This window comes from Microtus ochrogaster, chromosome 16 (genome assembly GCF_000317375.1).
Source record: "Microtus ochrogaster isolate Prairie Vole_2 chromosome 16, MicOch1.0, whole genome shotgun sequence".
Lineage (NCBI taxonomy): Eukaryota > Metazoa > Chordata > Mammalia > Rodentia > Cricetidae > Microtus > Microtus ochrogaster.
The window spans coordinates 42427417-42444561 of NC_022018.1; the positions used below are offsets into that span (position 1 = coordinate 42427417).

The 17145-nt window shown below is 45.6% G+C and overlaps 1 protein-coding gene across 2 annotated transcripts in view; it reads left to right on the forward strand.

Moving 5' to 3' along the window:
* Positions 1 to 17145, forward strand: part of Dsp (desmoplakin) — a 47232-nt gene that overhangs the window by 4066 nt on the left and 26021 nt on the right. For both annotated transcript variants that reach the window (XM_005355056.3, XM_005355055.2), the window contains exons 2-5: positions 8884 to 8986; positions 11615 to 11763; positions 12654 to 12828; positions 17011 to 17139. In XM_005355056.3, the coding sequence (XP_005355113.1) occupies positions 8884 to 8986; positions 11615 to 11763; positions 12654 to 12828; positions 17011 to 17139 (556 nt within the window). The remainder of the gene's footprint in view (positions 1 to 8883; positions 8987 to 11614; positions 11764 to 12653; positions 12829 to 17010; positions 17140 to 17145) is intronic.

A 17145-nucleotide genomic window follows, 5' to 3' on the forward strand; every position in this document is an offset into this window, starting at 1 on the left:
GGGTGGTGGTGGTCCGTGTGCCAGTGGAGGGCTCCCTCTGTGGCTGCCCTGAGGAGGGTAGTGCCCTGTGTGAACCTGTCAGAAGTCTGGGTGAGAGCGCCATTGCCCCACTGCAGGAGGACGAAAGGGAAGTCTGGCTGTAGGCAGTGCAGCGAGCCATATGGGAAAGTAGACACTGCCCAGGTGGGGTCATGCTTCACCTGGTGTGAGATATTAGGAGAGCCTGAAGACAGAGCTCAGAACCTAGGTGACTCAGAGGATGCATATTCTAATTTTTTTATATGATGGCAAAATAAGTTTCAGGTAAATTCAATATATGGCAGATAACATTGGCATTGTTATTAAGCCAGGGTAAATTGTATATTTTATCAAACATTAGATCCATGGTTAATAATAGCTCCCGTCACCTGCTAGACACCTGCGATAAGCCAGATAGTATGCACACCTCATGTAATCACAAACCTCACCACCAACATCCCAGTTTGCAGACGGGGAACTGAGGCTGACGTGGGGAAACCCTTTGCCCAAGGTCTTGCAGCTCACGAATGGATTAATTTATTATCCAGATCATCAGGCCAGCTGAGAAAAGAATAGACCTCTGTCGTTAAATTCATCTTTTCTACCTGCAACCTTTTTCTAGCCAGTACAGCTTTTGACTTCATTTTAATTCTGTTGCATCCTCACTCTGCATTCGGTGAGATACTTATTTTCTAATGCGTTGTTTGTTAATGCCCTTATGAGGAGCTTCATGTGTTAGGAAAACCCCACCCAACATGATTCTGTATTACACAGACTAATTGTTGATTCTGTATTATGATGCTGTGTGATTGTTATTTAATGGGACAAAACAGCTTTCAACAGTAGTTTATTTTTTTTTTCCTTCTAAACATGGGCATGGTGTGATTGTAGCTCAGGATATTGTAATGTCTTGGGAAGAGAAGATCTGCTGATGTTCTGATGTCTCAGCGCTGACTTCTTCAGGTGGAGCAAAGAGAAGCTGGGTGTGACTCTGAGAATCCACCTTAGCTCGGGTAACCAGTCTTTCCAGACGAGGAACTTCTAGAAGATTTTGGAAGTGCTCTGTCTGGATGAGTGGTTGGCAGCTCTGCTCCCTGCTCAACCCTCCTCCTCCTCCTCCTCCTCCTCCTCCTCCTCCTCCTCCCCCTCCCCCTCCTCCCCCTCCTCCTTCTTCTCCTCCTCTATCTTCCAGGGTCCCAGTGACCCTGACTCTTAGAAACTGAAAATGATCAGAGGTGGTGCTGGGTGTGAAGCCACAGCCCCAGAGATCCCAAGACCAAGACACCAAGACAATGAGCCATCACCGGAAACAACATCCTAGGACCTCCTAGTTCAGCCCCTCAATTTACACCTCACCACAGGGTGGAGGGGCTCATTTACTTTGCCACCATGGACAACGAGAAGGGTACATTTCATCAAAATAGGACCCCTTAGCGAGAAGTAACAGCAAACAGTTGAAGGTTGTGGAAATAAGATTTTTGACACATAAACATCTCACCTCCGGTTTTATCTGCCTTCTGGGGAAGAAGGAGCTGACATCTTCAGGGACGACAGGACAATATATAGATAATTTTTTTGAGGTTCAATAAAACAAACGTTTGCACGTAGGAAAATATTTCAAACCAGAAATCTCTATTTTGGCATTGAATTTGTAAGAACCAAATATTTTGGTGCCGTTTCCACTGAACAAGAAAAACAAACTAAGGAAGACCTCTTCCTCTGAATTTTCTTACTCCTTCAAGAATCCTTTTGTACTGCTAAAACACGCCACTCTCATTTCATAGCCTGAAAGTTGTTTTTGAGTCTTACAGGACTCCTGGACTCTGCATACTTAATACCCAATCGGTTCCCTCTTTCCCTCTTTAAATACACTATTTTAATGACTCTACTGCCGCATAAAATTGTATGCCTTCACAAAGGATGCTGCAAAAGTTCAATGTATGAATCCACCACCCTTCCCTTGTTTTCCTGTTGTTCCTTGTCTACTTTTTTCTGCACGTTGTCCTTAAAATACGAGCTTGGGGCAAAGACAGTAGCACAAAAAGGAAATTTCAGAACCACATCTTAACAGCAGGAGCAGCCACCACAGGCAGAGCCCCTGGAGTCCACTTCTACAGCCCTCTGTAGACCTAACTACACACCTAAGCCTCACCCACCGCAGGGGTGGGGGTTCCCACCTGCTGGAGCTGCAGGCAGTCAGGCAGCAGCTGGAGTAGCATGCAGGCTTCGTTATAAAGTCATAGACTATACAGCTGGGAGTGGTGGAACTGGGCATGAGCTCCCCTGGTCCCAACTCTCGGGTCTCTGAGAAGGTTGTGGCAGGCATGACCAGTTTGTCCCTGACACATAGTAAATGGTGGAGAACCACCCTAAAAGAAGATGGGCATTTTGTTGGACTTCTGCCCCCACAGGTTTGTTTGTTTGCTTTTGAGACAGGGTTTCTTCATGTAACCGTTGCTGTCCTGGAATTAGCTTTGTAGACCAGGACTGTATCTGCCTCCCGAAGGATGGGTTTAAATGTGTGAGCCACTGCCGCTACCACCACTCAGCCACCGTTCTTATACTGGGACAAAATTTAAGGTCAGAGGAGACTCGTTCATCTAAACCTGTACGGAAAGAGTCCTTTACCCCTCATTTGTTGCATGGGAACAGCGACTGACTGGGAACACTCCCTGGGTTGAGCTTTTCAGTCAGGGCCAGCAGTTTAATGTCATCAGATAGTCACTTGTTCGCCTTTGTTTTTCTTCCGCTCTACTGAGCCCAACAAGCAGGCATTAAGAGCCCGCAGTGTGCAAAGCCTTGTGTTGTTAGGTGCTTGTAGGAGGGGAAGAGGCTGAAAATGTGGGGTAGCCACACCTGTGTGTGCAGAAATGTAGGCAGGGGAGTGTGGGTAAGCCCCAGGGAAGAGGTGTCATTGGGTCTGTCACTCCTGAGGAATGGCCATCCAACAATCCAGCTGATGGCGAGGGTGTTAAGTGAGTTAAGCATTAATAGTGTGGGGTAGCCACACCTGTGTGTGCAGAAATGTAGGCAGGGGAGTGTGGGTAAGCCCCAGGGAAGAGGTGTCATTGGGTCTGTCACTCCTGATGGCGAGGGTGTTAAGTGAGGTAAGCGTTAATAGGCTAAAATTACACTTTTTGCTTTGCTTTACTTAAGATTCTTGGAAAGAAGCTAATCATGTTGGATACATGAAAGACTACTTTGAAAATTATAAAGAGAATTGATTAGGCCTGAAGGTAAAGTTGCAATTTCCCGCAGACATTTACTGAGGTTTTTTTTTTGGGGGGGGGCATTATTCGATGAATCTGAATACAGAGAGATATACAACTTCATTTCTGGCATACCTAAAAGACCCAAAATGGCACAAAGGAGGAAGGGAGGGAGAGAGGAAGGAAAGCTGTAACATTTGGAAGAGGTTGTGTACACACAGAAGAAATCTAGTAAGGTGGACTGGACGGCCAGTGAGTAATAAAGATTATTACGAAGTTATTTTGTAAAGCAACACAACTTTGCCTTGAAATGTTTTGTGTCTGTCACCAATTTTTTCCCCTATTACATTCTAGGAGCAGATGTTCAACAAATGCTTTAAGATAGCTAATTTTGGAGTCTTTTTCCTTTTTTTTTTTTAAAAAAAGCAAATGTTATTTGAACACGCTGAGATAAAACATAGCTGGATGCTGTTCACATACAACAATTGTGTAGTCTGTTTTTGGACTGAACTCCAGAGCGCATTTTCCTTTTAACCACTGATGAAGGGATCTTTTTACAAAAGCTTAGCGCATTCTTGTTTAAACAAGTTTTAGAATGAATTTTTAAAAAATGTTTGCACAGGCAGGTTCTGTGTGGGCTGAGTCATCTGTCTTTCTGAGTTTGAGGATAAAACAATGTCGGAAGAGTTCATCTTCTAAGGATGACTCTTTCACTACCTGAGAAGGTCTATCAATTTTAGCCTGGACGTCAATAGTCTTATCCTTTAACCCACTTGAGCTTTCCCCCGCCCATATCTTTTACCTTCTGTGTCTATAAAACAAAACACATTTTCAAAGAGGAACATAGTTCAATTCTGAATGTGGTTGATAAGCTCGTCACTTTGGGCTGGGAATGAAGCTTGGTTGGCAGAGGGCTTCCCCTAGCATGCACAGAGCCCTGGGTACACCCCTGGCCTCCACATAAGCTGGGTGTGGCTGTGTAGCCTTTTGAGCCTAGCACTCAGAGATGGAGAGAAAAGGCTGCCAAGGGACACTGGATAAGAATAAGCTCGAGCAACTGGTGTTATAAGCTAGCAGTTGAACATTTGCCTTGCTTCAAGACAAGGGTTCGAGTCCTAATACCCCCCCAAAAAAGTAAAGAAAAAAATAAAAAATAGTGTGTTTCCTGAAGCTGCTTCCAACACTGGCTAAGGAGGCTTCCTTTAAGGATGAGATAATAGAGTCCTCTCTGCTACCCATGGCTTCGTTTTCTGTCCTTTCCGTTCCCTATTGGTCAGCCACTGTCCAAAACCACCAAATGGACATTAGGCAGGAGTGGTAGGTCATGCTTGGAATCCCAGCACTGGGGAGATAGAAACAGGGTCAGAAATTCAAGTTGACCCTTAGCCACAGAGCCAGTTTGAGGTCAACGTGGGAACATGAGATCTTGTCTCAAAAAAATAAATAAATAAGTGGGGTGAGGGGAGTGGCTCACTCCTGTGCTCTCAACACTCAAAAGATCGAAGGAGGGGGAGTGCCGTGACAGTAGGAGGCCAGCCTTGGTTACACATGAAGGTCCTGTCTCAAAACCAACATACAAAAAGTAAAACAAGCAAAAAACTGGATGACTCTAGAAATAAACATTCTAGAGTTTGAAATGCCCGTTACTACGATGCGCTGTTATATTTAGGTATGACAGCTCTGTTTTGTTATCACTATTCTCTTAATGCACCTTGTTTATAGATGAGGCATCACCTAATTCATATACATGTATGAACAGGAGAAACGACAGCTTTCGGTACTGTGAAAATAGATTTTTAAGGCTACAGTGAAACAGGCTTCACACCTGGCTCGGTGGCTGTAACTGCGGCACTCAGGAGGCCAAGGTAGGAGTACCATGAGTTTGAAGTCAGCCTGATTATATCGTGGCTTCTGGGCTAGCCTGTGCTATAGAGTGAGAAGCCACTTCAACAACACATGGATTTTAGTGCTCGCCAAGGTTTTGGACATCTTGCTGAGAGTCTTGGTGCTTGGTTACTTGGATATAGTAAATTAGGCAACAAAAAACAAAAACAAAAAACCAACAATGGCAAGAGTTCTTACTTTGACTATTCAAACAATTTAGTCTTTCCCTTTTTTGTTTTGGTTCAGTTTTAAAGAAACCTGATTTCTGTGTATCCCTCTTCACTTACTAAGATGCAAGGCAAAACACAGGTTAGTGTAGCCAGGACATTTGGTGAACACATGCAAGTCCTTTAGGAAAAGGTTTAGAGCTGTTTAGAATTATTAACAGCACACGGAAATCCCCCTTTGTAAGGACTGTTCGCATACCTGTGGGCAGGGTGAGCTGGTCAGACATTTGTCTTAGGTAGGATCTAACAGGTCTCCAGTCATAGAACTGTCTTCCACACTACGAGGGCATAACCAAACTGAGCTACCTGGCTGCTCTCACCCAGTTGTGACTGCCCCAACTCCCTGGTGGCAACTCACCTGTGAGTGTTGTGTCCTGCCTAATAGTGGGGTTTCAGAAGCTCTAGAATTTATGTTTTGTTATCCAAAGAATTTCACCTTGTAAACTGACATAAAATGTGTATGGCACTTTGGATACGTTTATTGTTTATTTGTAATTAAGTTTGAACTTCCTGAGTCTGTATATATTTGGTGTGTGTGTGTGTGTGTGTGTGTGTGTGTGTGTGTGTGTGCCACGCGGTGCTGGAGATTGAACCCATGGCCTTGCTTGTGTTATGCACATCCTCTACCAGCCAAAACCCCTATTTAATACATTTTTATTCCGAAGTAGATTTTGATTTACAGGAAAGTTGCCAAGCTGGTACAAAGTTCTAATGCATGCCATACCCAGGTGCTCTTAATTATCTGTCTTATGGCTCAGGTTATTGCCATTTTTACTGTGGCATACCTTGTTAAGTCGGTTAAGAAAGTCTGACTTTTATTGTGTGGAGAGACAACTCTTTCATTCATGTGCCTAGAACTGGCATTCTCTGTGGACGTTGCCGCCTGAGCCACCTTGTTGAACAGAACTTTCCCAAATGTTCCAGAAGGAAGGTACTCACCTTTTAGTGGAGAAAACAAGTTGGCTGTGAATCCCTGTCCTCAGTAAGCTGAGGCAGGAGGATTGCTATGAGAATGAGGCCAGCCTGGGCTACATAGTGAGTTTCAGGCCTGTCTAGGCCATGGGGTGAGACCCTGTCTCAAATAACCAAAAGAGTGAAAGGAGGGAGAAAAAAGGAAGAAAAATAAAGAAAACAATTGTAGTTATACAGGACTTAATCTAATCCTTCCCTCCCTCCATTTTTTATTTTATGTGAAATCTCACTGTTGCCCAGCTTGGTTTTGAACTCCTGGACCCAAGCCATCTTCTTACCCCAGCCTCCCAAATGTCCTCTGTGATTTCTTCTTTGTCCTAGAATCCTTAATGAAGTCTCTGTGTGTCTCTCTTTTTCCATTTGTTTCTTACATTTCCTCCTGCTTTCTGGCAGGTACGTTGGGAAAGTGTTCTAAGGCAGCTGGAATTCTGTACAAGTCAGGACAACAGATGTAATCGTGTCTCCTACCCAGCGGTGTGGGAATCGTGCCAGATTTCCTCTGTAATGCTGGGCGGAAGCGAGACTGGTTGTACTCATGGTGCGGGAGTGGAGGAGGCTGCCCAGGTTTTGACAGGTGGACGCACAGGCCGTGCGCTGCCTGGGCCTGCCTCAAGGAGCCAGTGTCGTCATTTGGGAGTGGTTCCCAGGGAAAGCTGGGATCCTCACCCACATCCAGCTAGTGCTGGCTTGTTGGGGAGCCTTGCTTGCAGGGAGGAGCCCCAAATAGGTGGCAGGAAAAAAAAAAGAAAGAAAGAAAATGCTTTCCTGTGGTGTGGTAATGTGTAGTCAGGCACTGTGGGAGAGGTTCCCACATTCATGTGGGCCTCCCCATCTGGATATGTTATAGCTATTGTTTTCTTAAGTTTTTTTTTTTTTTCCAGTGCTAAGCTTGTAACCCAGGGCACATGCCAGGCAAGGACTGTGCCATTGAATTGAACTCCTAGCTCAACGTCCCATTTCTTTTAACAGTGGCATTCTTTCTTTAAAGTCTACAGGGTGGGCTGGAGAGATGAATCAGCTGTTGAGAGCATCAACCGGTCTTGAAGAGAACCTAAGTTTGGTTCCTAGTACCGATGTTGGGTAGCTCACAACCGCCTGTAACACCAGGCTCAGGGAATCAAATGTCGTCCTGCATTCAAGTGCACAGATGCACACACAGCTCTGCACACGCTAAGGCACATAATTAAAAACTAGATAAACCTTATAAAAGAAGACACAGAGGGACACACACACAGATCGCAGTTTGGTAGAGAGTTACCGAACAGATAGAAACTGGTACAAATCGGAGGTAGCTGAAGGACCAGGTGCCTCCGAAGCCCGATAAGCAATTTTGTTTAAAGTATGTGTATGAGTATATGCATGGATACTCAGGTGTTCCTGGGGGCCAGAAGAGGGTGTCTGAGCACAGGAGTTGGAGTTACAGAACTTCCCGTATGAGCTGCCCAGTGTGGGCACTGGGAACTGAATCCAGGTCCTCTGCAAGAGGGGTGAATGCTCTTGGCCACTAGCTCTCTACCCCCGGAGTTCAGCATCTTGCAGCATCTTCATACATCCATTCATACACACTACATACAGTTTGATGTGCTTTAAATTTCTCTTAAGCCAAGCTGCAGTAGGCAGGCCTGCAGCTGGACTCATGTCATCGAACTGACGTAGAATGAGCCTCGTTGTGGGAAGAAACTTCTACTCATGGGCTATCTGGAAAGCGACAAAATATGCTTAAATCTGCCATCTTTCCCCCCATACCACGATCCCTTCATTCTTCCTGCCTCTTGGTGCAAATGTGGAAAATACTTTTGTAGAGTTAACTTTGCTCCTGTCTCCTGCTTTCCTGTGACTGGATTTGCTAGTGACATCTCTGTTCTCTGTGCTTGGCCCGCTGACTTCTTGCCATAGAAGGACATGTGCCGGGGACTTGACTGTTGGGAGGGAGAAGGACAGACTGATGAGATCACTGGCTGCAGTTGCTGCTCATGTGTTTTTGTACGTCAGAAAGTTTGTTCTGGATTAGATCTTTGACCTGAGGAGAAATTGTTACGAAGGACATTTTTGAGTTAATTTATGAAATTTTGGTGGCTCACAGCTCTAGTCCCAGCTCCTGGGAGGCAAAGACACAGAGCTCTATGAGTTCAAGGCCAGCCTGAGCTACGTAGGGAGTTTCACGCCAGCCAGGATACACAGCGAGACCTTGTCTCAAAAACAAACAAAACAAAACAAAACCTACGAAACAAAACACAAAGTTCTATAGGTTAAAAAATAGTATAGTATCCATTTTAATTTCCCTGACCTGGACAATTGTGCCGTAGTTGTATAGCTAATTGTCTTCATTATTAGGAAATATATATTGGAATTTGGTGTTAGAGGGCACTGTCATTGTCAAATGGGTCAGGAAAGGGTGATGTAACCACATACACACACACACACACATTCATAGGGGGAAACCCATGCGTGAGCAATTGTGGAGTCAGAATCACAGGACCACATCTGGGCCAGTTTGTGCAACTTTTATGAAAGTTTGATATGTTTTTAAATTGATTAAAATCATCTCCTGTCTGTTTTCTTTATCTCCACAGTCAAACTGGCACCATGTCCCGGCACCAGAACCAGAACACTATCCAGGAGCTGCTGCAGAACTGTGCAGACTGTCTGATGCGGGCGGAGCTGATCGCCCAGCCGGTAACTCTCTCTTCCCACTCCTCAGAGTCCGGTGAACCTACACTGGTTTCTGGGGAGCTCACGCCCTCGCCACAGCCTGCACATCCCTGTTGCTGGCTCTGTCACATTATTAGTGTCCTGCAATGGTCCTTTCAGACCAGACAAGACAGGGATGTTATCTTAATCTCTTTTCTGTTGCTAGCAACGACGCCACAGACTGGGCAAACTATAAAAGAAAAGAGGTTTGGTTTGGCTCCTGGTTCTGGCCCAAGCTCAGGGCAGCGTCTGGTGATGACCTCCTTCCTGGCAGAGTCCCCAGGTGGCAGAAGGCATCACATGATAACAGACAAAGAGCATACACCACTTCTAGCCAACTTAGCTTTTGTAACAGATCCACCCCGGAGATAACCTATTCATCCACTAATCACATGTAACGATTAGTCACCCCTTGAAGTTCTCACTTCTTAAAAGATTTATTTTGACTTTTATCTTCTGTGTCTGGGTGTTTTGTCTGCATGTATGTCTATGCTCCACAGGCCTGGAGCGTGCCGGGGCCAGAAGGATACTCAGGCCCTCTGGAACCGGAGTTATCAGTGGTTGGGAGCAGCCCTGTGGGTGCTGGGAATCGAACCTGGATCCTCTGGAAGAGGCGTCTGTTTTCTTAACCACCGAGCCATCTGTCCGGCCCTAAGTCTTTTTAAAACACTGTAGCGCTCACAGCTGTTCTGGACTTTCTAAAAACTAGCTCGGGAATGATGGCTGGTAATCACCTTTTCTGTCTTCCTCATGAGTGATACGTGTTTTCAGCACAGGACTTGAGATTTAGTCTCCCCCGGGTTGACATTAACACTTGGATTACATCCAGAACCTGTCACACTGCAAGCATTTTAATCCAGAAAATTTATGTTTTTTCCCTTTTGAAGATTATCTTAATGTTCTAATTTTTTAATTTAGATACTGTGTAGATTCTCATAGCGCCCAACTCAAAGACTATGTCCATTCGTGTGTGCTGCCCCATCCTGGTGATCACAGCCAGCACATAGGAAGCAGAGGCAGGGGATTCTAAGTTTGAGGCCGGCCTGAGCTGCACAGTGAAACTTCTCCCAGTGAACCAGAGGGATTGACGGTATAGTGAAGGAGAGCGGGAGGGAAGGAGAGGAGAGAAATACAAGTTATCAGTTCATGGTAAACGGATTTGGGGGTCAGCCCAGTCACTTACCTACTGACTGACTGACACCTTCATCCAAAGCAGATAGGGGTATCAGTACTCAATTTAGAGCATACATGAAGCCCTGTGTGTTAGTTTGTGGTGACCGTGGGTACGTTTACCCACAGTGTAATGCCATAGGGTTCCCAGTTTATCTCTTTTCTTTTTCTTTCTTTCTTTTTTTTTTTTTTTTTTTTTTTTTTTTGGTTTTTTGAGACAGGGTTTCTCTGTAGCTTTGGAGCCTGTCCTGGAACTAGCTCTGTAGACCAGGCTGGCCTTGAACTCAGGCCTGCCTCTGCCTCCCAAGTGCTGGGATTAAAGGCGTGCACCACCACCACCCGGCCTCCCAGTTTACTTCTATTAAGATGCATTCTAATACTACAGACGAGTGCTTGGGAAGTAGTATCACACTGGCTAACATTTCGTGTATAGAAGTAAGATTCGTTTGGCTGCCGCTGGAGGAGAGCAGCAAGAGGAAGATGGAGAACAAACTGCTGAAAGGCACCGAGCCGTGGGGGAGGCTTTCTGCTTAACAGTTTGGTGTGCCGCTCACATACCTGTCACCCAGCCCCCTCCACTGGTGGCATCTGACACAGCTGTAGTTTGTCATATTTTTCTTTTTTCTTAAAGAGCTGAAAAGCTTTGTTCCTCTGTCATACAGGGAAGGCTCAGCGGTGTTCAGAAGGCCTACCTAGTAAATGGTCCAGCCATCTTAGCTCAGTCAAAGCACAGTAGACAGGGGCTGGTGTAAGACAGAAGTGGGAAGATGAACAGTCTGCGGATTTACCTTTAGAGCCCTCCTGAAGGGCTGGCAAGTTGGCTCAGTGGGTAAAGGCCCTTGCCGGGCAGGCCTGGCGGCTATGGCTTGATTCCTGGAGCCTGTAGTATAAGTCTGGAAGGAAAGAACTGACCCCACATATAAACACACACACACACACATACATACAAATATTATATACATACATATATATGTATATAATATTTTGAACCATTTTTTTAATACATTTGTGTGTGTCTGTGTGCACACACATGCTTGTGTATGTGAGTGAGTGAGTGTCAGGGAATGAGTGTGGAGGTCAAAGGACAATTTCCGGGAGTTGGCTCTCTCCTTCCGCCATGAGGGTGCCTGGCATCAAACTCAGATTGCCAGGCTTGGTGGCAGGCACCTTTGCCCACTGAGCCATTTCATTGGCCCTGTTTGTTTTTAAGACAGACTCTCTCTCTATAGTACAGGCCAGCCTCAAACTCCTGATCCTCTTGCCTCAGTTTCCAAAGGTGTGGGATTAGGAGCGTGCTCCACCATGCTCAGCTCAGTTAGAAATAAGCAGTTTATACCGGGTTTATACCGTCTGTTCCATTACAGTAGAAGGGTTACTCTCGTTGACTCACGCGAAACTTTCCCTTACAAGCTTACACATTTTCATGTGAATCCCTTCTGCTAGGAACTGAAGTACGGAGATGGAATACAGCTGGCCCGGAGTCGGGAGCTGGACGAGTGCTTCGCACAGGCCAACGATCAGATGGAAATCACAGATAACTTGATCCGGGAGATGCGGCAGATGGGCCAGCCCTGTGACGCTTATCAGAAAAGGTGTGGTCTGCAGAGCATGGTTGGGGGGGACCTCCAGCAGGTGACCTCAGGCTTTTTCCAGAGGAAGCCCTCACATGCCCCAAGAACATCTCCCTGGCTTGGAGCTTTGCAGTGTTATCCCTTTCGAATATAAAACTGCAATCTTCATCTTTTGTGGACCCAAGAGATGCTACGAGAATTAAATAGACCCGCAAGAAAATAACTATTCAAAAACTCTAGCTCCTCCTGGAATGGTAGCAGAGCCCTGAGATCCTGGGTACTCAGGAGGCCAAGGCAGGAGGATCAAAAGTTCAAGGCTCGCCTGGACAATTTAGTGAGACCTTAGCTCAAAATTAATGAATTAATTAAATGGGTTTTGCTTTTTAAAGAAGGACAAAGGATGTGGTAGAGTACTTGCCTTGGGCTCAGTTCCCAGTGCTGTAAGGATTCTATGACGGTCTGAGAGGCCGAACGGGTCATGAGCCTTCCCTCCATTTAGATGGCAGCAGAGGCCTCCGGTGCAGCAGCTGACCTCTCCAGAGGCTACTACCAGGCTTTGTTTAGTCAACTGAGACTCTTGGAGTTGGAAGAGACCACTCCACAGCAGAGATGTGTAGTATGAATTTGCTCCCATGCTGTTGAGGCCCAGGGTACTAGAAAGATGAATTCCTGGATGGAGCTCAAGAAATCAAAGCTAGGCACAGGCAGTGACCCTTCTCATGACGTTTTGGGTTGCGAGTGGTTTTCTAGCATTGATATTTCCATCAAGTGATCAAGTTGGGGGTCATGGGGTAAAGAAAAAATCCTCCAATTCACCCCGGTTGGCTGTAGATTGACCCAAAGGAAACACAGGAAAGGGATTTCGTAGGCTGTTTTCTTGTGACAACATCGTTGTTTGCCTTCCCTTTCAGGCTGCTTCAGCTTCAGGAGCAAATGCGAGCCCTTTACAAGGCCATCAGCGTCCCTCGCGTCCGAAGGGCCAGCTCCAAGGGAGGCGGAGGCTACACCTGCCAGAGCGGCTCTGGGTGGGATGAGTTCACCAAGCGCCTCACGGGCGAATGTCTGGGCTGGATGAGGCAGCAGAGGGTAAGTGGCGGCCAGGCAAACCCATGTGTGCTGGTTCTCAGACCCCTGAACCCAGGTAGTTCAACCGCAGGCAGACCTCCAGTGGCAGCAGCCTGCCAAGTCACAGGGTCGTTCTGTCTGACTTACAACTGGCCTCATCTGTATCACACATAGACTGGAAAGAAAGAAAGAAAGAAAGAAAGAAAGAAAGAGAGAGAGAGAGAGAGAGAGAGAGAGAGAGAGAGAGAGAGAGAGAAGGAAGGAAAGAAGGAAAAAAGAATTCTTTGATGGCTAATTTGAAATAGTAACACAAGAGTGAGAAATGTTAAAATTAAAAAATAAGTTATAAAATATTATCATGTAGGAAGAGCTGGACACCGTGACACTGGGTGTTCTGGTGTGGGCTCCTTCATGGTCCCCTCCCCCACACCTTTGGTGATTTTTTTTTTTTTTTGAAGTTCAGCTGTCCTGCTGTGCAAGGCTCACTTCACTCGTGTGGGTGTGAAGTCAAGTCATGGCACCAGAAGGATGCGCTGATCCTTTCCCTGCAACTGGAATTTCTACAAAGTATTTTTCAATGCTAATTACTGTTTTGTTGTTTTATGTAGCAATTAAGCCCGATAATGAACAGGTGGCCGGGGAAACATGCCATAATCATGTAGATGGGAATTTTATAATGAAAACCTTCTACGGAGCCATCCTTCTTTGAGACGTGGATGCGTTAGAATGATACATTGTGGGGGAGATTGTTATGCTATGCTGTAAGAACTTGATTAATTGTTGGACCAATTTCTAAGTGGTTCTAAAATTTCTTAGCTATTTAAACATCCCCCCTACCCTTTCTTTGAGTCTTTGTTGAATCGTGTTGCCCAGGCTAGTCTTGAACACGCAGAGTCAAACCATTCTCCCAGGTCAACCTTCACAATATCTAGGGCCACAGGCAAGTACCACTGACACGGACCCAGCCTTTAAAAGGTTTTCGGTGTATTCTTGTGTGGCGATTTCTTTTGCCACTAATCATTCATTCAGTCACTCATTCAGTTATTTTTTTTTTATTTTTTTCCGTTTGCTTTGTTGTTGTTGTTGTTGTTTGTTTTGGTTTTTCAAGACAGGGTTTTTCCATGTAGCTTTTGGAGCCTGTCCTGGAACTTGCTAACTCACTCTGTAGACCAGGTTGGCTTCAAACTCAGAGATCTGCCTGCCTTTGCCTCCCAAGTGCTGGGATTAGAGGCATGCACCACCACTGCCCGACTTCTTTTCATTTTTTTTTTTTATGTGTACGGTGTTTTGTCTGCATATATCTCTGTGTACCACATGCATGCAGTGTCCAGGGAGGCCAGAAGAGGGCACTGAATCCTCTAGAACTGGCCTTACCGAGGGTTGTGGGCCACCATGTGGGGGCTGGGAATCAAACCCAGGTCCTCAAAAAGAACAGTCAGGGCTCTTAACCCATGAGACATCTCTCCAGGCCTTATTTGTTTTTGTTTTTGAGACAGGGTCTTGCTTTGTAGCTTAGGTGAGCCTTGAACTTGTGACCCTCCTGTCTCATCTTCCAAGATACTGGGATTCTAGTGTGTTCTACCACGCCTATCCCCAAACCTGTTTTTATTATGAAGACCATAAACTCTTCTGGAAGGTGGAGAAACATCGATTATCTCAGAAACCTAACTATAAACTTGTTTGCATGTCTTCAGATTCCCTGCAAGTCTTTGAAACCCTCTTTATTTTTTTTTTTTTTTTTTTTTTGAGACAGGGTCTCATAGAGCCCAGAGTGCCTTGAACTAGCTACGGAACTCAGCATGGCTCTGAGCTGCCCAGGCCCTGACCTCCAGCTCTGAACACACATTTCTTGAGGGTTTATCTATATTGGCACCATGGTAGAAACTGAGGGCTCAAAAATTATGGTCCATAGTTATGAAGATGAATATTATCGACGGCAACAAGATACACGTCAAATGCCAAATAATTGCCTTGCGAGAGCTATAATAAAATCTTGCTCAGGAGTTGGGGGAGAGTGGCACTCAGTCCTGAGGAAGACTTGAATTCACGGGGGTTGGCCTGTACCCTCAAGGATCCTTGATGAGTGGCAGGACAAACTTTGAACCAAAGTAATTATGAGACGTCATATCCCTGATGTCTTCTGAGACAGCGTGACAGTTATATTAAGTGACAGCTCAGAGTTAGTCATTTTCGGTATACCTGTGGGCGTAGTACTGTAAGAATTCTTTCCAGAGCTGGGTGTGCCTATAATCTCGGCCTGGGCTACGCAGGGAAACTCTGTTTCCAACACCAACAAATGGGCAAACAACAGCCACACACACACACACACACACACACACACACACACACAAATTAAAACAAAATATTTGGTAGAAAAATCTCTACCTCTTTAAACTTCAGGAAGTGACGTTTGCACACAAACATATTGTTCCATCAGTGTCTAACACCCCTCCGTGAACAATGTTTTTAATATTGTCAGGTAGCTCAGGGTTCTGGGGAACTAAGAGCTGCTTGATTCCTGCTGTAGGCTTGCTGGGATTCTGTGTGGCCTTTCCCTTCCCAGCCCACCTCCCCCCCCCCCACATAGTCTGCATTCTTTATGGCTCCCCAGAGACCCAGCTGCCCGGCCTCAGCTGATAAGAGGGGCCCTTTCCCTAGCCCTGTGTTCAGGAGGCAGACACATCTCCCTGCTGGGTTTCTGCTTCGTTTCCCTGATCTGGGCTTCTGCCGATGGGCGGGCCAGATACTATACACCTGGCAGGTAATGAGCTGTGTGAGCTGGCCCCGGGTCATCTCTACCTTCCCAGGGGAACACCTGCCTTTTCTGCTTTGAGGCACGGGCAGTTGCAGTTGCAGGAGACCAGGGCAAAGTTCTTGCTCAGCTTCAGTTCTCGGACTCTGGAAGGGCTTCTCTCTGAAGCCTTGCCAAGGGCACTAAGAACACGGGTGTGGCTTAGGACAATTGCATTCTGTTCTTGCTGCCTTCCCAGCTTGGGATGTTTGCCCTTGGCATGCCCGAGAGATGACACAGGTGATTTAGACATTTACATGTGCTCATGCAAAAGGAGGAAGAGACGCTGGACTGGACTGGAATGAAACTTGCCAGATATTTGATTCTTACTGTGAAACATTCTTAAATTTCAGACTTAAATGAAGAATCTTGTTGGGTTTCACATTTAAAAAGCAAATGTAAACCCATAATCCTCGTATTGTTAATCAGAATAAGGAGTCTTGAGTTTGTGTAGGAACTTCCCTTTGAAGTGGACCATAGAGTTTTTACAGTTTGAAAGGGGTTTTTAAAGTGCTGTATTTCTGAGCCAGCAGTTAACTATATAACATTCATCAGCATTACTTAGGGCTGGATGTGTAGCCTCATGGCCACTTAAAAGAAAAAAACAACGAAAACTTCTTTAGGTTAGTGATTTAGTTTGAGAGGCAGTGCCTGACTGTGTCATTAATGATTTCTGACACGCTATTAAAATGATTGAATAAAGAAATGTCTTTTAGTGCTTACAAAGTATTATATTCATACCAGTATCTAGTCATGCAAATTTACATCCTCCTTTTTATCTTTTTTTTTTTTTTTTTTTTTACACAATGTCATCATGCCATTGTTTGTGAGTGCAGGACATGGATATAGGGGTCAGAGGAAAATTTTCGGACATCCGTTTTCTCTTTCTGCTGCGAGTTCTGAGAATCAGATTCCAGTAGCCATTCCTTTTAGCTGCTGAGCCATTTTGCCAGCTTCACCCCACCCCTGCATTCTCATGTGTAGATCCTTCCTTCGGAAGAATGATCTAGGTCACAAGGAACCCGTTATTGAATTTCTTCCTCGGTTCATCTTGGCCTGGAGCCAAATTAACTGAGCATGTATTTGGTGATTCTCATTGGCTATTTGACAATCTTGAAACATCAACAAATGTTTTGGCTTCAGACATACTTCATATAGTTTTTCCTTCCTCCCTCCCTCCCTCCCTCCCTCCCTCCCTCCCTTGTTGAGAGAGGGCCTTGCTGTGTACTTAGGCCAGTTTTGAACACCTATGCTCGAGCAATCCTCCTGCCTTAGCTTCCCAGGTGGTTGTATGTTTTGAGTTTTATCTGAAGCAGAGCTGTGTATGCTATCTTGATCCCCGACTCTATAGAGAAATGAGTCTTTGGCAGAGGTGGGACAATAAAGGGTGTGCCCTGCCCCTCTCCCTGCAGGCAGAGATGGACCTGATGGCCTGGGGTGTGGACTTGGGCGCAGTAGAAGAGCACATCAACAGCCACAGGAGTATCCACAACGCCATCGGAGACTACCGCTGGCAGCTGGACAAAATCAAAGCTGACCTGGTACTT